At 49.2% G+C, this 20,876-nt stretch overlaps 1 protein-coding gene across 1 annotated transcript; it reads right to left on the reverse strand.

Annotated features, from left to right (window-relative positions):
* Positions 1 to 336: 336 nt before the first annotated feature.
* On the reverse strand, positions 337 to 14,546 carry LOC308597503 (uncharacterized protein; the record flags this gene model as incomplete). Its single annotated transcript, XM_081213334.1, has 8 exons — positions 337 to 406; positions 847 to 2,672; positions 3,426 to 4,531; positions 6,860 to 6,989; positions 7,970 to 8,260; positions 11,784 to 11,960; positions 13,087 to 13,242; positions 14,517 to 14,546. 8 exons carry the CDS (start codon positions 14,544 to 14,546, stop codon positions 337 to 339), a joined length of 3,786 nt encoding a protein of 1,261 aa, XP_081069460.1.
* Positions 14,547 to 20,876: the final 6,330 nt, after the last annotated feature.

Here is a 20,876-nt window from a genome sequence, read left to right on the forward strand (position 1 = left end):
GCTCCTTAGAGGGACAGGAAAGGAGGGAAAGGCTCTGCTGCCTCCCTGGCCTGGGCTGCCCCCCCCCAAAAAAAAATCTGTGCTTAGAGAGGAGAGGAAGGGGAGGTGGGGAAAGGGCTCCGTGGCTTCAGTGGGGACAGTGGAGAGTGACCTTGTGGGGACATCGGCACCAGACTCTGATGCAGAGACGCAGTGGCCGGCCTGGGGGCACCATGGGGGTGGGGGTGGCAGCTAGAGGTGGGGGCCTGTTGCCCAGGGAGTCTGGAGCACCAGGAACAGATGCCAGTGGGAAGGGTGACAAAGGAGGCAAGATTGGGGCCAGGGGAGGGAGCGCTTTCAAAAGCCTGGGGGGATGCTGGGAGGTGGGCGACCCAGGGCTCCCAGGTTGAGATGGAGGTCCTGGAAGCTGGGGTGGGGAGCCGGAGGGCAAGGGAGGAGGGGGAGGAAGCCTGAGAGCCTGATCCCCAGCCCCGCTGGGAGCCATTCAGGATTTTAAAGGAGGGCTAAGGGGTAGAGGCTGGCGCGAGGTCTGCGGCTGGGCCCGGGGAGGCAACGACGAGGGGCTCCCAGGTTGGGTCGTGGGCTTCGGAGCCAGAGAAGCAGCAGAGGACGGTGCCTCAACGCCGTCAGGATCAGGACCTGCCAGGGAGGGTGGGCGAGGACGCAAGTGGGGTGCTTTGACAGGCGGGGGCAGGAAGCCCTCTGGCTCGGATGGCTGTGGCAGAGGCTTCCATTGCGGAAGGAAAGCTCCGTGGCCCGGAAGCCGGCTGGAGGACGATTCTGATGCCCAGGGGCGATGCAGGAGTGCCCTGCCATGGGAGAGAGTGGAGTGAGAATGGCCCTGACCTGGCATGGGCCCCGGGAAAGTCCTGGGCATGGTATGGGGCCTGGGGCCACGGGTTTGGAAAGGCCTGGGGGGCTGGCGCATGAGGTGGGGGTGGGAAGTGCCCTTGGTTCAGAAAGGCCTGGGGGGCTGGCACATGAGGTGGGGGTGGGAAGTGCCCTTGGTTTGGAAAGGCCTGGGGGGCTGGCGCATGAGGTGGGGGTGGGAAGTGCCCTTGGTGCCCCACCGGGGCATGGAAGGAATCCAGAGGCACGAAAGGCTGTGAGATGAACGGCACGGCTTGGGCAGGGGGCTGCTGGAAGGGAGTGGAGGAAGGGGCAGACTGGGCCTGCTGCATGAGGGGGTCCCAGGAGGCAGGAGGGGACTGCGAATGGGGAGACATGGCATTGGAGACAGGGGCCCAGGAAGCCTCGCCAAGCAGCGGCAGCTGGTACGCAGGATCTGGCCAGGGGAAGCGTGGCCCCTGCTGGAACTGGGCTGGAGGAAGGGGGTATGGGGAAGGATGCAGCACTGGGAGCCCATGGATGGGGCACAGCAAGAGCGGGGGGCCAATTAGGTTCCCCCAGGAAGCCCTTGGAACACCAGGGTTGTGAGTGTCTTCCTCCACCAACGCAAGCTCCTCTTCCTCTAGCAAAACTCCTGCGTCGCTCCCAGATGCTGAGGAGCTGAGGGGGATTGCAGAACGTGGCCTCCTCTCCAGCCCAGCACCCAGTAGATTGTGTCCGGAGCTTCTTGATGGTCTGGGGTGTAGCTTAAGTCCGGAGCTGCTGGTGGAGGGTCCAGGGTGGGGGTCAGGTGTGAAGTTCCTTGAGGTCCCAGGGCACGGATCTTGTCCAGAACTGCTGGTCGAGGGTCCAGGGCTGGGGTCAGGTGTGAAGTTCCTTGAGGTCCCAGGGCACGGATCTTGTCCAGAACTGCTGGTCGAGGGTCCAGGGCTGGGGTCAGGTGTGGAGTTCCTCAAGGTCCCAAGGAATGGATCTTGTCCAGGACTGCTGGTCGAGGATCCAGGGTGGGGGTCAGGTGTGGAGTTCCTGGAGGTCCCAGGGCACGGATCTTGTCCAGAACTGCTGGTCGAGGGTCCAGGGCTGGGGTCAGGTGTGGAGTTCCTCAAGGTCCCAAGGAATGGATCTTGTCCAGGACTGCTGGTCGAGGATCCAGGGTGGGAGTCAGGCGTGGAGTTCCTGGAGGTCCCAGGGCACGGATCTTGTCCAGAACTGCTGGTCGAGGGTCCAGGGTGGGGGTCAGGTGTGGAGTTCCTCAAGGTCCCAAGGAATGGATCTTGTCCAGAACTGCTGGTCGATGGTCCAGGGCTGGGGTCAGGTGTGGAGTTCCTTGAGGTCCCAGGGCACGGATCTTGTCCAGAACTGCTGGTCGAGGGTCCAGGGTGGGAGTCAGGTCTCGAGTTCCCGGAGGTCCCAGGGCACGGATCTTGTCCAGAACTGCTGGTCGAGGGTCCAGGGTGGGAGTCAGGTCTCGAGTTCCCGGAGGTCCCAGGGCACGGATCTTGTCCAGAACTGCTGGTCGAGGGTCCAGGGTGGGAGTCAGGTCTCGAGGTCCCGGAGGTCCCAGGGCACGGATCTTGTCCAGAACTGCTGGTTGAGCTTTCAGGGTGGGGGTTAGATTTGAATCTCCTTAAAAATCGAGGGGGCGGCTCATATCTGGTGGTTCTTGAAGGACCAGGACACAATTCGTATCCAGAGCTCCTCCCCAAGTGCCCAGAGGGGCAGTGACTTCTGGGGTTTTTGGGGGGCCTAGGGCACAGAGGTGGTTCTGCAGAGTCAGGGGTATCAAGGGCTCTTCGCTCAGGGGTGCTTTTGGTCTCTGAGTCCTGTCCTGAGAAAGAGAGAGAGGGAGGGAGGGGGTTAGCAGCTTCCGACAAGGCAAGTGACTCCGTAAGTCAGCTGTGCACCCACAAGTTTCAACCAACACCCCCCCCCCCCGCGCACCATCACAACTGGTCCTACATGCTTGATGCTCCCTGGTGCCTCCAGCCCTAAGGTCACCCTCTCCCAACCTCCAAGTTTTGAACATCTAGACCAGGGGTGGAGAACATCTGCAGCCCTCCAGATATTGTGGGAATCCCAACTCTTTCAGTTCCAGCCAGTGTGGTCAGTGGTCATGGGTGACGAGGGAAATTGCCTGAAGTCCCTCAGGCTCCCCAAGGCCTGGTCTCCAAGGAGGCAGGGGTCCCTCTGACTAGCTCCTCTTTTAGAAGAGCCCCTCCACTCCCCATTCCAAACATTTCAGCTGCCAGGTGGTCCTGGGATAACAAGCTCCCCTACCTTCTCTCCTAGGATGATGGGCTCACCTTGTCCAGAAGACCCAGGGAGGGCTCCTCCCTCTTCCGGGAGGGTGGCAGGCTTTCTTTGAGAGAACAGGTGGACCAAGTTGGCAACCTGTTCTTGAGAAAGGATACCCGCATCGACAAGATGTTGTGCCACCTCTGGGACAATAGCTCACCTTGACCAGAAGGCCCAGGACGGACATGTTCTGCTTCCTCTCCCTCCTCTGGGACAAAAGGCTCTCCTTGACCAGAAGGCCCTGGATGGACAAGTTCTGCTTCCTCTCCCTCCTCTGGGACAAAATGCTCTCCTTGACCAGAAGGCCCTGGATGGACATGTTCTGCTTCCTCTCCCTCCTCTGGGACAACAGGCTCTCCTTGACCAGAAGGCCCTGGATGGACATGTTCTGCTTCCTGTCCCACTTCTGGGACAACTGGCTCTCCTTGACCAGAAGGCCCTGGATGGACATGTTCTGCTTCCTGTCCCACTTCTGGGACAACAGGCTCTCCTTGACCAGAAGGCCCTGGATGGACATGTTCTGCTTCCTCTCCCTCCTCTGGGACAACTGGCTCTGCTTGACCAGAAGGCCCAGGATGGACATGTTCTGCTTCCTCTCCCTCCTCTGGGACAAAAGGCTCTCCTTGACCAGAAGGCCCTGGATGGACATGTTCTGCTTCCTCTCCCTCCTCTGGGACAACAGGCTCTGCTTGACCAGAAGGCCCAGGAAGGATGAGTTCTGCTCTCTCTCCCTCCTCTGGGACAAAAGGCTCTCCTTGACCAGAAGGCCCTGGATGGACATGTTCTGCTTCCTCTCCCTCCTCTGGGACAACAGGCTCTGCTTGACCAGAAGGCCCAGGAAGGATGAGTTCTGCTCTCTCTCCCTCCTCTGGGACAACTGGCTCACCTTGATCAAAATGCCCAGGATGGACAAGTTGTGCTTCCTCTGGAGCAGCAGGTTCTTCTTGACCAGAAGGCCCAGGGATGACAAGCTCTTCTTCTTTCTCTCCCCCCTTTGGGATGGCAAGTGCTCCTTGACCAGAAGGCCCCAGAAGGACAAACACATCTTCAGCCCAACCCAGGTCAGGTGCAGTGGGGGCATTTGCTGTTGGCACCAGTTCCTGCTTAAATCGCCGCAATTGAAAGGCTGCTGTGGAGACATCATATCCCAGGATGTCATGCAGTTCCCAGTAGGAAGGAGAGCACTCAATTCCTCCCCGGAGCACGTCAGCCATGTAGCGCCACAGGAGGGCATCCACCTTGCGGCGACACTGCTCTGCAGAGCGCCAGACTGCTGCCTGCCTGAGAGCCGTGGACATCATAGAAGGGCTGGGGATGTGGTCTGGTGTCTGGGAGGAGAGACTCCTCCATGTCCTCAGGAGAATCTTCTCTTCCTTCTCGGTCCATTCTACAAAACAGTCACAGAACCATAGAATTGTAGAGTTGGGAGGTACCCAGAGTGGGATAATCTGCAGTCAAAATGAACATTATATTTGCTAAATAAGCATATGGAGGGGTTAAGACACTTTGAGTTCCTCCATTCCTAAACAAGGCAAGTCTATGTGGTGTTATATCGTCTTGTGGTAGGATGTAGGGCAAAGGATCTCAATCTTTTCTCCTTCCTTCTTGCCCCAGTCTCTCTCTTCCTTTCAAGTAAGCAATGTGAGCAGATGTAATCATAGAATCATAGAGCTGGAAGGGACCTCAAGGGTCATCTAGTCCAACCCTCTGCAAGGCAGGAATCTCAGCCCAAGCAGCCATGGCAGATGGCCATCCAAGCTCTGCCTAAAAACCTCCAGTGGAGGAGAATCCACAACCTCCCAAGGGAGACCATTCCACTGTCAAATAGCTCATACTGTCAGAAAGTTCTTCCTGGAGCTATTGGTTTGAATCCTACCCTCCAGAACAGGAGAAAACAAACTTGCTCCATCTTCCATGTGACAGCCCTTGATATATTTGAAGATGGCTCTTATACCTCCTCTCAATATCCTCTTTTGCAGGCTAAACTTCTCCAGCTCCTTCAACCGTTCCTCATAAGACTTGGTTTCCAGACCCTTGACCATCTTTGCTGCCCTCCTCTGCCCACCTTCCAGCTTGTCAACATCCTTCTTAAATTGTGGTGCCCAGAGATGGTCACAGGACTCCAGGTGTGGTCTGACCAAGGCAGAATACTATTACTTCCCTTGATCAGGAAACTAGACTTCTGTTGATGCAGCCTAGAATAGCATTAGCTTTTTTTGCTGCGGCATCACACTGTGGACTCATGTTAAGCTTGTAGTCCACTAAGACCCCTAGATCCTTTTCACATCTATTCCTAATAAATCAGGTTTCCCCCATCATATATTTGTGCATCTGGTTCTTCCTGCCTATGTGAAGGACCTTACATTCGTCCCTGTTAAAATTCATTGTTAGCTTGCACCTTGTTCTCCAATCTGTTAAGGTCATGCTCAAAGACCAGGCTCCATTTTGGAAACTAGTTTTGTATTTTGTAACTGAAAACTATTTTACCTGCATACTACTTTGATATATTTGCTGTCTGCATTAAAATGTAAGTAAACATTTATGTTTTTACTAAAACGTAAGGTTCATTCTCAGCAACAGGGACAGAGGGGGAAACGATCAGCAGAACACAAATAAACAGGGATAAAAGGTGCAATTGCCTAATTCCTAGCTTCCAGTAAGCTGCAAAAGCACGTAAGTGTGTTTACTCTGCTAAAAATCCCTTCATATTTTTCCCACACACATGGGATAGAATGCTTAAATTTTGATTTACAGACTTAATCCTCAATCCATCTCCATCAAGTCCAAACCCCGGAAATGCAGGAATCACAGCTAAAGCATCTTTGACAGGCAACCATCATGTCCTTTTTATCCTACTGCATCCTTCCTTCTGCACCCGTGTCAAGGAGAACAATCGGACCCCCGGGGCTCCTTGGTCCCTCCAGCCTTCCCAAAAGGACTTTTTGCATGAAAGAGAAAACGAACTTGTAATATCTGGATTTGAAGATTGGAAAAAAATACTGCTTTAGAGAATATAGAATGGTTGGAGAATGAATATCATCTGTAGCTGCAGAGAGCCGGGAGTCCTTTTATTCTACTCTATTTTTCTTCCGTTTTTTTTTTCTTTCTTTCCTTTTCTCTTGCTTGCTCCTTCTTTAGAATCATAGAATCATAGAGTTGGAAAAGACCACAAGGGCCATCGAGTCCAACCCCCTGCCAAGCAGGAAACACCATCAGAGCACTCCTGACATATGGTTGTCAAGCCTCTGCTTAAAGACCTCCAAAGTAGGAGACTCCACCACACTCCTTGGCAGCAAATTCCACTGTCAAACAGCTCTTACTGTCAGGAAGTTCTTCCTAATGTTTAGGTGGAATCTTCTTTCTTGTAATTTGGATCCATTGCTCCGTGTCCGCTTCTCTGGAGCAGCAGAAAACAACCTTTCTCCCTCCTCTATGTGACATCCTTTTATATATTTGAACATGGCTATCATATCACCCCTTAACCTCCTCTTCTCCAGGCTAAACATGCCCAGCTCCCTTAGCTCCTTTAGATTTCTCCTTTTCTTGCATTTTCTTCCTCCAGACTTGGCTCTTTTCTAGATTAAGTATCTGTTTTATCTCAGCATATTATAAAAAGAGACTTTGTAATGGGCATGCATTTCTGTATATCTTTGAATTTATCTATCAATAAATGTTAAGACAAAAAAAACCCCTCAAGTTCAAGAGTACCACCCACCTAAAGGAGTATACAGGAGGTCCGGTTTGAGATGGCAAGCGGAGAAAGTGTCCAGGAACTGCTGCAAAGTTGTGCCTTTGACCATTCCTCCTTTCTCCCTGAGGATCTCCCACCTGCAGAACCAGGTCATCTGCAAAGGAGAGACCCAGACAGACCCCCCAGCTCTCAGATTCTTGCCCAGTTCAACTTCCAGAGCAACCTTGCATCCGCTGAACCAAATCTGCCCCTCCTCCAATTCTGCAAACTGAGGTCGGTGGAAGAAGACTGGAAAAAGTTTAAAGACTATTTACAGAAATACTGTAAAATTAATGAATGTTAGGAAAATGTTGGAATGAAGTTACATGGCTTTAGTAGAAATGTTATAAGGAATTAAGTATAAATAGATTATTAGAGCATTAAAGGGAAAAATAAGGTTAGAGTGTGTTAAGAATAGGATAGAAAATAGAGGAAGATGGAAAGGAATTGCTGAAACAATCAATAGAAGTGGAATACAAAAAGGGAGGTGTGAGGAGGTCATGGAAATTAGTGAAAGAAGGATAAAATATTGAAATTGGACTGTGTTTTAAATGGTTTTTGTTTTGTTTTGTTAGTTGTATGTTAATGTTTTGCAGGGTTTTTTATTGTACTGTATTATTGTATGTTTTTTCTTTTTTGGTTTTTTGTAGCGTCGTGTTCAATTTGTTGGAAAATTAATAAATATTATTATTAATAAAATAAAAATCTGCAAACTGAGGCACCCGCCTCACCTTGGCCCATTATAGTGCCGGCCCGGTTAACGAAGAAGTCGCGTCCATGGATTACTGATTAAGTCCGTCCGTCAGGGAGATTGAGAAATCCCTTAGCAATTTCCACCTGAGATACCCACCTCCCCACTTCCTCTATCGGACCAGCGTGGCCTGGCTTCTGATTGGCAGGACTGGGCCAGCTGGTTGTCTGAACCACTACGGGAAATAACCCCTTAAAAATGGCTCTACGGTCCTTGATCCCTCTTGGTCCTGCAACTGATGCCTGAACCAGAATCTGAAGCCCTGATTTAGGTAGCTGGGTGTTCCTCCCAGCTGCGTTATGGCATCTGCTACCCTCAGTTTCCCCGAGAGATGGGTTGCCTACCTTGAGGCTGGGCTCCTGCAGGTTGTCCCCATAGAGGGCTGAGATGGGGAGAAAGAGCACCTTACTGGAGTCCCTGACCCACGCCCCGAGCCAGTCACACACTTTCCCAACGATGTATTTGTAGCGGTCGCAGCTGTAAGGCTCCGGCGTGGAAGAGTCCATCTTGTTGACACACACCACCAGCTGCTTCACCGGGAGTTTGCTGGCCAGGAGGATCTGCTTCTGGGTCATGTGCCAACGCATTTCAAAGTCCCTCTTCTCTGCAGAGATCACAAACAGCAGGCAGTCAACCTGAGGGAGGGAGAGGAGGAAAGAAAAGGCCGTCAAAACTCTCAGTCACCTGGCCCTGACTTTCTGCCAGGGAAGGGTATTCCATAAGAACATCAGAAGATGGCTCTCTAGCCCAGCAGTCTCTACTCACAGCCTCAATGGGAAACCTGAAAGCAGGATTCAGGCACGAGAGCCCCCTCCCTCCATGGGGTTTTGGGCTGAAGCCCCCACAACCCCTCGGATGCAAGCGCACACAGTGGTCCCTTGCTTCTCAAATGCCTTGGTACTTAAATAACTTGGAACCCAAAACTGCAAATCCAGAAGTAAGCGTTCCGGTTTGTGAACTTTTTTCAGAAGCTGAACGTGCTCCGTTTTGAGTGCCACGTTTCCATTTTGAGTGTTACTCTCAGGTCTGTCTGTTTTTGCTATTTTGCATTTTTGCGGCTCTTTTTTGTTTTGTTTTTGTGACTGTGTGGAACCCAGTTCAGCTACTGATTGACTGTGTGACTGCAGTACATTGTTTATTGCTTTCATTTTATGGATCAATGGTCTCATTAGATAGTAAAATTCATGTTCAATTGCTGTCATTGCCTCCTGTGGGAACAGCCCTACTGCATCAGAGGGTGTTGCGGGGGGGGGGGGATGCATTTAGAACAGGGGTCCGCAAGGTTTACCTCGCCTGGGCCGGTTCACTCCAGCAGAGATCCCTCTGAGGGCTGGATCACACGTGGCCTGCCATTTCCAGCATCTGCGCAGAAGCAATTTCCGGCACCGCAGAAGAAAGTTCCCGCACCATGCTGCACCAGTTTAGCGCAGCGTGCAGGGACTTGCCAAGTGGGCGACTCAGTTCAGGGGTGGCTCGTGGGCCTTGTAGGCTGCTTGGGGCCCGGGGGCCTTAGGTTGCCTACCCCTGATTTAGAACAGGGGTTAGCAAACTTTTTCAGCAGGGGGCTGGTCCACTGTCCCTCAGACCTTATGGGGGGCCGGACTATATTTGGGGGGGGGATGAACGAATTCCTCTGCCCCACAAATAACCCAGAGATGCCTTTTAAAGAAAAGCACACATTCTACTCATGTAAAAACACACTGATTCCCGGACCGTCTGAAGGCCAGATTTAGAAGGCGATTGGGCCGGATCTGGCCCCCGGGCCTTAGGTTGCCGGCCCCTGATTGAGAAGGTCCAGGCCAAGGAAGAGCCCAGAGATTTGACAAGACGGTGGTGGCTGGTACCCATTGGAACTGGCAGGACAGAAGACAAGGAGGTGGACAGAAGGTGGTGCCAGAGGGAGCGGCTGGCAGAGCCAAGGAATTCTCGTTTTGGGAGTTCATGATGGCTGGGAGTTTGTTAAGAGAGAGATAGTAAAAGCACAACGTCAGGCAATACCAATGAGACGGAAACATGGAAGGTGCCTAAAGAAGCCAGGGTGGCTATCTAAAGAACTTTTAACTGAGTTAAGATTAAAAAAGGATGTGTACAAAAAATGGAAAAGGGAAACCACCAAAGAGGAATTCAAACAAATAGCCAGCACGTGTAGACACAAAGTCAGAAAAGCTAAAGCACAGAATGAACTCAGGCTTGCTAGAGAGGTTAAAAGCAACAAAAAAGGCTTTTATGGGTATGTTCGTAGCAAAAGGAAGAACAAAGAAACAGTGGGGTCACTCAGAGGAGAAGATGGTGAAATGCAAACAGGGGACACAGAAAGGGCTGAACTCCTCAATGCCTTTTTTGCCTCGGTCTTCTCCGATAAAGAAAACAATGCCCGACCTGAAGAATTTGGAGCAAAGGAAACACAGCCCAGAATAACTAAGGAGATAGTACAAGAATACTTGGCTAGTTTAGATGTATTCAAGTCTCCAGGGCCAGATGAACTGCATCCAAGAGTATTAAAAGAACTGGCAGATGTGATCTCAGAACCACTGGCAGTCATCTTTGAGAATTCCTGGAGAACAGGCGAAGTCCCGGCAGACTGGAGGAGGGCAAATGTTGTCCCTATTTTCAAAAAGTGGGAAAGAGAGGACCCAAATAATTACCGCCCAGTCAGTCTGACATCAATACCAGGGAAGATTCTGGAGCAGATCATTGAGCAAACAGTCTGTGAGCACCTAGAAAGGAATGCTGTGATCACCAATAGTCAGCATGGATTTCTGAAAAATAAGTCATGTCAGACTAACCTGATCTCATTTTTTGACAGAATTACAAGCCTGGTAGATGACGGGAACGCAGTGGATGTAGCCTACCTTGATTTCAGCAAGGCATTTGACAAGGTGCCCCATGATATTCTTGTAAAGAAGCTGGTAAAATGTGGTCTTGACTATGCTACCACTCAGTGGATTTGTAACTGGCTGACTGACGGAACCCAAAGGGTGCTCATCAATGGTTCCTCTTCATCCTGGAGAAGAGTGACTAGTGGGGTGCCACAGGGTTCTGTCTTGGGCCCGGTCTTATTCAACATCTTTATCAACGACTTGGATGATGGACTCAAGGGCATCCTGATCAAATTTGCTGATGACACCAAACTGGGAGGGGTGGCTAACACCCCAGAGGACAGGATCACAATTCAAAACGACCTTGACAGATTAGAGAACTGGGCCAAAACAAACAAGATGAATTTTAACAGGGAGAAATGTAAAGTATTGCACTTGGGCAAAAAAAATGAGAGGCACAAATACAAGATGGGTGACACCTGGCTTGAGTTCAGTTCATGTGAAAAGGATCTAGGAGTCTTGGTTGACCACAAACTTGACATGAGCCAACAGTGTGACGCGGCAGCTAAAAAAGCCAATGCAATTCTGGGCTGCATCAATAGGAGTATAGCATCTAGATCAAGGGAAGTAATAGTGCCACTGTATTCTGCTCTGGTCAGACCTCACCTGGAGTACTGTGTCCAGTTCTGGGCACCACAGTTCAAGAAGGACACTGACAAACTGGAACGTGTCCAGAGGAGGGCAACCAAAATGGTCAAAGGCCTGGAAACGATGCCTTATGAGGAACGGCTAAGGGAGCTGGGCATGTTTAGCCTGGAGAAGAGGAGGTTAAGGGGTGATATGATAGCCATGTTCAAATATATAAAAGGATGTCACATAGAGGAGGGAGAAAGGTTGTTTTCTGCTGCTCCAGAGAAGCGGACACGGAGCAATGGATCCAAACTACAAGAAAGAAGATTCCACCTAAACATTAGGAAGAACTTCCTGACAGTAAGAGCTGTTCGACAGTGGAATTTGCTGCCAAGGAGTGTGGTGGAGTCTCCTTCTTTGGAGGTCTTTAAGCAGAGGCTTGACAACCATATGTCAGGAGTGCTCTGATGGTGTTTCCTGCTTGGCAGGGGGTTGGACTCGATGGCCCTTGTGGTCTCTTCCAACTCTGTGATTCTATGATTCTATGCCCCCCTCCTTCCCGCTGAGCTTTAAAATGGCAAAACTGAGAGTGAGGAGAATTTGACACCCAGCCCCTTCCCGCCCAACACATTTACTGCACGCGCAGGACACAACCTTTGGCATGAAACCTCTCTTGTCCCCTCAGCTGCTGAGGAGCAGAGACTCTCACCTTTTGCTGGCCTTGCAAGCAGCAGCTGCGGTACATCCCTACACGACTTGGGGGTTCTGCAATGGTGACTTCATACTTGGGGCTCTTGTAATGCCCTCTTCCCGGAGCCGCACCCCTTTTCTGAACTTGCTGGAGGTTCTGCAGCAACTGCCGGTACGACTTGCCTTGCTCCACCTTCTGCAAAGGAGACAGAGGTGGCAGAAAATCCCAGGCAGGCGGGGGCACACAGCGGACACCACCCCCACCCCAGTTTAACAGCAGTTAGGTATGCCAAGCAGTATCCAGGTTAACACTTTATTCATTGACATGTTTTATTGGCACTGATTTTATGATGTCATTTACACTGATTTTATGTTCTTTTTAATGGAAAATACAGTGGTACCTCGGGTTACAGACGCTTCAGGTTACAGACTCCGCTAAGCCAGAAATAGTACCTCGGATTAAGAACTTTACTTCAGGATGAGAACAGAAATCGCGCGGCGGCAGCAGGAGGCCCCATTAGCTAAAGTGGTGCTTCAGGTTAAGAACAGTTTCAGGTTCAGAACGGACCTCCAGAATGAATTACCTAAGTTCTTAACCAGAGGTACCACTGTATTGTTGGGTGTTTTGGGGAGGGGTTTCAGTCTGGATGATGCCCCGAGTCCATTCCAGTTCTTGGGGGTCCTGCAGTGGCGTAGCGTGGGTTGTCAGCACCCGGGGCAAGGCAAGTAATTTGCACCCCCTAACCCGTGGATTTGCGCCCCCTAACCCATGGATTTGCGCACCCTAACCGCCAGATGTTGTGCCCAGTGCGGCCGGCCCCCCCTGCACCCCCACGCTACGCCACTGGGGTCCTGTACCCAGGGAGAATCTAAGGTTTTATTTCAGAACTAGTCAGACAAGTTCCTTTGCAAGACCATGACCTTAGCTGGCTACTGAAATGTCCTCATCAGCATCCCAAAAGAACGAGCCAGGCTGATTGGGAGAGGGGGCATTTCTCCACCCTGCTCACCTGGCTGCCAGGTGAGCTGGAAGCTGGGGAAGGGCTTGAAGAAGGAGACCCAGTGACCTGCTTCCTCTACACTGGACCCAAAGCTGCGATTAACGGAGAAGCAAGATCTACCGGGGCTGTTGGGGCCATGAACCCCTCCATCTGACGCTCAGGTTGCATAGATATCCAGAGATTCTGAAGCACCTGCAGCTGCTGGGGTCTCTCGCCACTCGGAGACAGGGGTGGCATGTGAAAATACTTTGTATTTTCCTTGCTTTGAGCATCATTTGGCAGAAAGTCAAGCCACAAACTGAATCATTAGGAAGGAGGTACCTGTTTCCAGAGGGTCTCCATAGTTTCTGCTTTAAGATGCCCACATTTGTAGAGAAGGTGGCCGACGAGGGTGGACTTCCCAGACTCCTCTGAACCCGAGACCAGGATCCGGAGTGGGGGGTTCCTCATCTTCTCTGTGCCCACAGCTGCCAACTCCTATATAGGGGAGGGGAGGGAGCAAAGACAGGGTGAGAGATGGGCATGGGCCTTTGGGCGAGGCACTGGATGAGAACCTGCCTTTTACAAAATGCTAGTATACTGCTGCGTCATTGAAAAAATTGCAGTTTACAGCAATAAAACCATATAAAAAGGTTTTTTTAAAAAAAATAATAACCATTGTGGAAGGGTGCGTTCTTTATTTTCTGAAGGTACTAAAAAGTTTTCAGCAGGTGTTTCAAAGTTGACACAGAAGGTACCTGCTGAATCTCCAGTGGCAAAGAGTTCCACGGGACTAGCCCAATGATACTAATGGATCAGGTGTGTCAGGTGAGGGGAGCAACTGAATGAAGGAGCATCAAATCAGGCACTACCCTAGAGGTGCAAGAACAACTGTTTCTGAAAACCTAGGATGACAGTCCAATAACTGAAGAACTTTTATTAGAGATGCCCCATTGAAGAGGTATGGTTCAACCTGCAAATTCCAAGAGCTATTCTCACCCACATTAACAGAAAGCACAGACACACACACACACACACACACACACACACACACACAGCCTCACAAAAAATACATGGTGTACAGCAAAGCTTGGGAGTCAGGCCACATTGCCCCCATGCCCTCCTCCACCCCAAATACATACATACATACACACACACACACACACACACACACACACACACACACACACACACACACACATATATATATATATATATATATATATATATATATATATATATATATATATATATATATATAATATGTCAGAAGGAAACCTCTTTCATCACACACTCTGTTAAGGAAATGGTTTGAGGGCAACTCTGGGACCAGCTCCATTCAAAGTTGAGCCTCTACCACCGAAGTAGATTGCTTCCCACTAGCAAAGCTGCCAAGGAGATCTTAGCTGTGATTCCTGCATTGCAGGGGGTTGGTCTAGATGCCCCTTTAGGTCCCTTCCAGTTCTAGGATTCCGTGAGTCTCCCGTTTCTAGAATCCTCCCGCTATCAACGACACTGAACCCCAGCTGTCCCAGTCTGCCGCCCCTCAACACAGGCACATTCTTCCGCTATCTCTCCTGGTTCCCACTGCACCCTTTACAGCAGCTGCGTTAACAGCCAGGAATTCAACGGGTGCAGCTTTCCACAGCATTTAGGAGATGCGGAGAAGGAGAAACTTTGCCTGCTGAGTTCCTGCCTCCTGTGCAGCCGCTAAAGGCACAGATGTCAGAAAACTCAAGAAGCAAGAGACAGCTGGAAGACCAAGACTGCACCTGGCGGCATCCTTTGGCATCACCAGCCATAAGAGCCACCTGCCCTGGTTGTCCTGCACAGAGGCACAGCAAACAGTACCAGCAGAAGACACACACGGGGGGGGGGAGAGGGAAGGGTCTCGTTCAAATAAGCACCCGCCCACTGAGCAATACTTCCTTGCAGCAGTGGCAGAACAAAGGTCAACTTCTGAGGCTGCAAAATGGGCCAATGGACCTTTCTGTCCAACCTACTAGGCTGCTCAGCACGTTGAATTTTTAAACTTTTCAAATTCCAAAAACTGAAAAGTTTTAAGATGACTTGGGAATTCAAAAGGTAGTTTGGTTAAATTAAGGTAATTGAGGTTTGCTTGGTAAGTAAAATGGGTGTGAAATTGCACAGAAATCAGTAAAAATGATTGCCAAGTTCCTATATAAAAATTATTATTATTACTCATTATTATTATTAAGCATTACCAGGAATTTTCAGAAAATTAAAATGCTTTGCTTTCCTGAAAGCATTTTGTGTGTTTCTTTATCAAACATAGACTTATCAAGCTAAGTCTTGTCTGGTCGCAAAAATAACCGGAGATTTGAATTCCTCACACCCAAAAACATATTTTTAAGATTCCCCACCAGAAAAGAATTCCGATTCTTGCATTGCAAGATGAGCCCTTGAGGTCCCTCCCAGCTCTATATTTCTGAGCTGGAAGACTTGGAGAGAGTAAGAAGCTTCTTTCCAAGCAGCTACAACATCCCAGAGGACAGTCAAGGTCAGTGAGTCAGACTCAGATGTGAGAGAGACCCGAACTCAACTCCCCATTGGGGCTTTGGAACTTACTGGGTGACCTTGGAGGCCAGTGGCTGCGCCTCAGCCTAAGCTCCCTCACAGGACTGTTGTGAGGATAAATGGGGAGTGGGGAGAGGAAAGAGGCTGCCCACTTTGAGCTCCTGGGCGGAAAAGCGGGCTATAAATGCAAAGTGAATAAATGAGCTCAGAAGCCCATTATGGAGCAGGCAGATATTGCCTAAAGAGCCCGGACTTGGGGGTGGGGGTCAGGTGAAAAGAGACCAGCCATGAACAGATTACGCTAGTAGGACTGCAATAAGTTCTGTAAGGAGGACTATTCAAAATATTGCAAGACTATGAAGAGAATTAGTTAATGATAATTAAGAGTAACAGAGAAATTAAGAAATGCAGAATAAGTGATAAAGAACGGAAACTCATCAGAGGTTGTGGACGGATATTATAAAATATTGTATAAGATAAGAAGTTATGCTAAATGATTGTTGAAAATGATATGTAAAAAAAACAATAAAAATGTATTTAAAAAAGAAAGGAAAGAGACCAGCCAAGACTCCCTCCCTCCTTTAAATCCTCTCCCCCAACTCTTTTTCTCATGTGCACAAAACAAACAAAGGCATCCTCAAGTCCAAAAATTTAAATGGATTTAGCCCTTGGGGGTTACAGTTATGGAGGAATTTCCTTCCAATTTGCACCAGTGCAAATAGTAAGCACAATGCTCATTGCAATTGTCTGCTAATTGGAGACAAACTAATTGGGGGAGGAAGAGGACCAGTCAAACCATCACCTGTTGCAAGCGTCAACCAAGGCCCCCCAATACCCAACGCCTCCTCCTCCCTAAGCCTCCCATAGCAGACAGCATATACCTTCCTGGCCCAGGTCCTTCCCCCGCTCTGCCCCCTGGTTTCCCCCTTGCAATGCCCCCACCCCTCCCAGAGGGAGCTTTAAACCCTGGCCACGCCCACCTGCAGAGATTAACCCCACCTGGCTGAGTCATCCAAGTCCATTCAATAAACACACAAGACGTAACTGGCTGCACGTTTGAAAAATATATATATACTATTCATTGTATTGAATTGTAGATTTCAACAGAAGTAACTCAAAGTTCAACGAAAAAAGTAGAAAACCCAGTGGATCAGTTCATTCACTGATCAGTTTATGCATAAGGTCCATATATGTGAAAGTGTCTGTTCCACCTGTCTGTTCCTAGAGTCCAACAATCCACACAAAAGGTTGTTGCAGTTTGACAAGGATTTCCGGAATATTAGCCTTGTTTCGCCATCTTGGGCTTCATCACTAGTACAAACTCGTATATGATATCACAGGACAAAATCTAATAAAAAATTATATTAAAAGAGTTTGTGAAAGCAGAAGGTGGGGGTGGAGGACAGGTGCTCGTCCTCTGCACCTGCCCCACGGTCCTTGTTAGACCTCCAAGATGAGCTGAGCATCTACTTACCTGCAGGAACAACCCCCACCTGGGCAGAAGAGGTGGAGGCCAGCTTGACTGGAGGCTCCCTGGCCTAAACAGCTTAAAATATTCTCTTTCCAGTTATGCTGTTTTCAATGTGTATCCTATAGACCTCCATTGGTAATGTTTTATTTATGAAATCATTAAGATAATATTTTAGTTTCCTGCTAGTTATGTTGCTTTGAATGTGTATTTCATAGGTGACCTTCTGCTGCAATGTTTCGCTTTGGAATGTTTATTTGATGCAATTGCAAACTCCTTTGAGGATTTTTTCCCCACCTTAAAAATATAAAGTGGGATAAAAATGAAAATATAATAATAAATATTAAAAGGCTAAGGGGAGCAGCAGAGTGAGCTGTCCCTGGAATGATTGCCAGCAGGTTGACACCAAAGGGACATTAGCTTTTAGAGGGGGGTGATAGGAGGATATTTTTTTTATAAAAAAACCCAGCTTTTATGCCAATGAGCACGGAGAAACAGATCATCTTCCAAAAGCAGCATTAGACATTTGGTTATCCTAACCATTTATTATGGACTCTGCAAATGCAATGTCATCATTTTGCTCCCACCAGTTGCCGGATGGAGCTGTAAATGTACCGTAAGTTTTCCACATAATGCTGTTGTTGAAACTTCACATTTTTCTTCCTGTGGACACCTGGCTGCGCAAAGAGATATTGTGTTGTTATCACTGTTCATTAGTGCTCATGTGTATTTTATACTTCCCCAATAAAACGGAGGTGGGGGGCAGACTCTGTTCATTTTGCATGTGGGGTGTTCACGTCATTCCCCTCTGCAGCCACCAGAGGGCGGGCTGCCCCAAAAGAAAGCAACTCTCCCCCCCCCCCCAATCTGTGCTCCCCACAAAGCCCATCTGGGGCCTTTGCTGCAACCCAGAACTGGGGGGGGGGGGCAGAGAATCTGCATCAGTCACAATCCTCAGGGGCACAGACCCTCCATGGCATCCGAGGAAACACTGACAGCGTCCTTCAGGTCTTCCCCAAGCAGCGCCCCCATTTAAGAAGTGCCCCCTCCAGGAAACCTCCACCCAGCTGGCCTTGCAAGGCCACTGCCCTGTGCCTCCACAGAGAATCACAGAATTGGAAGGCGCCTTCCCAAAACCGCCAGAGTCTGGACTTCAACTATGGAACAAGTCCTCAAAGGCTGTTTGCAGGTGTCATAAGAATTCTAAGGTCTCAAATATATAAATTAAATGTTCATAAATGTACAAGGCAAACAATACATATGTACAGTGGACGCTCGGGTTGCGAACGTGATCCGTGCGGGATGCACGTTCGCAACCCGCAGCGTTCGCAACCCGCGTCTGCGCAGACGCGGGTTGCGATTCGGCACTTCTGCACATGCGCAAAGCACAATTTATTGCTTCTGTGCATGCACAACCGCAGAAACCCGGAAGTAACCTTTTCCAGTACTTCCAGGTTTTGGTGGTCCGCAACCTGAAGCGGCTGTAACCCGAGGTATGATTGTATATAAACCACGTGTTTGAAATAGTACAGGAGAGCAATCCTGAAGCCATTTTGACTCTCCCAAACCAGTTTGACTCTCCCAGTGACCTCAAATGTTTCTCTGCAAGGAGGGAGGAAATGGGAAAGCCTCTCCATTGTCTTTTGCTTACCTGTCTTAAGGGCGTATTTGTGTAGGAATAGGGTGAGCCTATGACCTGGATTCAGGAATTAAAGTATTTACCATCACAAAAGAATGGCCAGGCTGCCCAGGTAATGCAACCAGCGACCATTATCAGGTATCCTGGCAGACAGGATTTCTCCTGGAGACCGCCTCTTTCTGTGATGTATGTATGATCTTTTGGGGGGTGGTCTTGGGCTACAGAGTGGGCAATTTCAAAAGTCTATATAAGGGCTTGTGTTTCATTGTTCTGGGTCCCTCCTCCCTCCGGTGTGTGGTGAGTGAGAGCCCTGTTGCAACAGTTGATAAAGATCAGGCTTACTAGCCGCTTTGCTTCTCAATATTCTCTGCTTGGCCTCTGTTCTTTTCTCCTTCTGATAGGATATTTAAGGACTCTATACAGGTTCTTGGATACCCCGTAAAGGAAAAGGAGTAGTGTTTTTCTTATAACACAGGTTTCCCAGAGAACAGGGTGCCTTCAGTAAGAACTGGATTAGGCCTGTTACGGAAATTACGGGGGGGGGGGGCACATCTTTAAAGTTGTTAAATGTTACAAATATTGCGCATAAATGTATCCTTTTGACTTGATAGCGCAGGGAAGTTACCTAGCTTTAAAAATCATGTAAAACCAACTCCTTTGCCAGTTTCCTTCATTCCACCGCCAATTTGCTTCATTGGCCAAGGATTTGGAAACCACTTGGTCCCCGCCATAATCCCTCAAGCGGGAGGTCGCGTACTCACAGGAAGGTACTCATAGCGGTCAATCGCTGGGCAAAGGCACTCCTCCGGATTTGCCCAGGTGGCAAACTAGGCAAACTGAAATATACTCAGAGTCGCAAAGTGATTTCATGCTCTTTATTCAGCTCATAGTGGTGAGGAGGAATGAATCGATGTCCCCTCAAAGTATCTGCTTTATATACATTATTTACACAATGGGCTGCACATGATTGGCTAATTCTGGAATTCTACTGTAAGCCAATCAGGTTGTGGATTCACTTATATCTGGAGCATGATTGGGTGGTTCCTGTGGACCAATCAGACTGCTGCATTCTGGATCCTATTGTTCTAGGACCAATCAGACTGCTGTATTCTGGATCCTACTGTTCTAGGACCAATCAGACTGCTGCATTCTGGACCCTATTGTTCTAGGACCAATCAGACTGCTGCATTCTGGATCCTATTGTTCTAGGACCAATCAGACTGCTGCATTCTGGATCCTATTGTTCTAGGACCAATCAGACTGCTGCAGTTTGGATCCTATTCAACTCAGTACATAACACAAACCTAAGTTCTATTGTCCCTTTGTAGTAGGTGCTCAGAATGTACTTCCCAATACATATCCTGTCTCCGCCTGTTGCCCCAACACATTCCTCCTATGTTAATCATGTATAACCCTCCCCTTTTCTGATGTAGCAATGATGTAGTGATGATGCTTAATGAACTGTATGCTGGGGTAAGATAGAAACTTTAAAAAATCCTTGTCACCCCATCCTCGGGGTTCAAAATTCCCCTTTGAGCCTGTTGCACAATAAACTTTGGTCTACAGCTATTTGCTCCGGTTGGTGGCTGGACTCCTTCCTTTATTCCACAGGGACCCACGGGCTCAGCAGGATGAGATGGGTGACTGAGCAGCCTCACACCTAGATTTTTCCGTAACAGGCCACTTAGGTTCTTAGATTAAGCAAAGGTAAAGGAACCCCTGACCATTAGGTCCAGTCGTGGCCGACTGTGGGGTTGCGGCGCTCATCTCGCTTTACTGGCCGAGGGAGCCGGCGTACAGCTTCCGGGTCATGTGGCCAGCATGACTAAGCCACTTCTGGCGAACCAGAGGAGCACACGGAAACGCCGTTTACCTTCCTGCCAGAATGGTACCTATTTATCTACTTGCACTTTGACGTGCTTTTGAAATGCTAGGTTGGCAGGAGCAGGGACCGAGCAATGGGAGCTCACCCCGTCGTGGGGATTCGAACCACCGACCTTCTGATCAGCAAGCCCTAGGCTCTGTGGTTTAACCCACAGCTCCACCCGCATCCCTCTTAGATTAAGTAAGCAGGGCTAATTGTGCACATAAGAGTGCAGAGTAGGGCTCTTCCAAGATGTGAACTCATCATCTGCACTTCTGATAAGTACACACATTAAAAAAAATAAATCACTGCCAAGTTAACTGGTGTCACCTTTTTAGTAAGAAGGGAAATAATCAGGTTAGCTAATCCACAGAACAACAGCACTGTGGGTGTGTGGAGGGGAAGATTGTGGGTCCCTTTGGTGAGAGCAGCCCCAGAGGTGGGGAGATTAAATTGGAAAGCACACATTAAAGGCCACTCAGCAGCCGTAGCAGAAGGCAAGAGACAGATCTATTCAAAAATACTTCAAAGGATGCAAAGGATCTGTGTGGAAAAGCCACCACGCATAGCCTGATTTTGAACTCCGAATCCTTTAAAGCTTTGCATATATAGGTCACTGTAGT

The sequence above is a fragment of the Podarcis bocagei genome (assembly GCF_964188305.1).
Source record: "Podarcis bocagei genome assembly, chromosome: 11".
Lineage (NCBI taxonomy): Eukaryota > Metazoa > Chordata > Lepidosauria > Squamata > Lacertidae > Podarcis > Podarcis bocagei.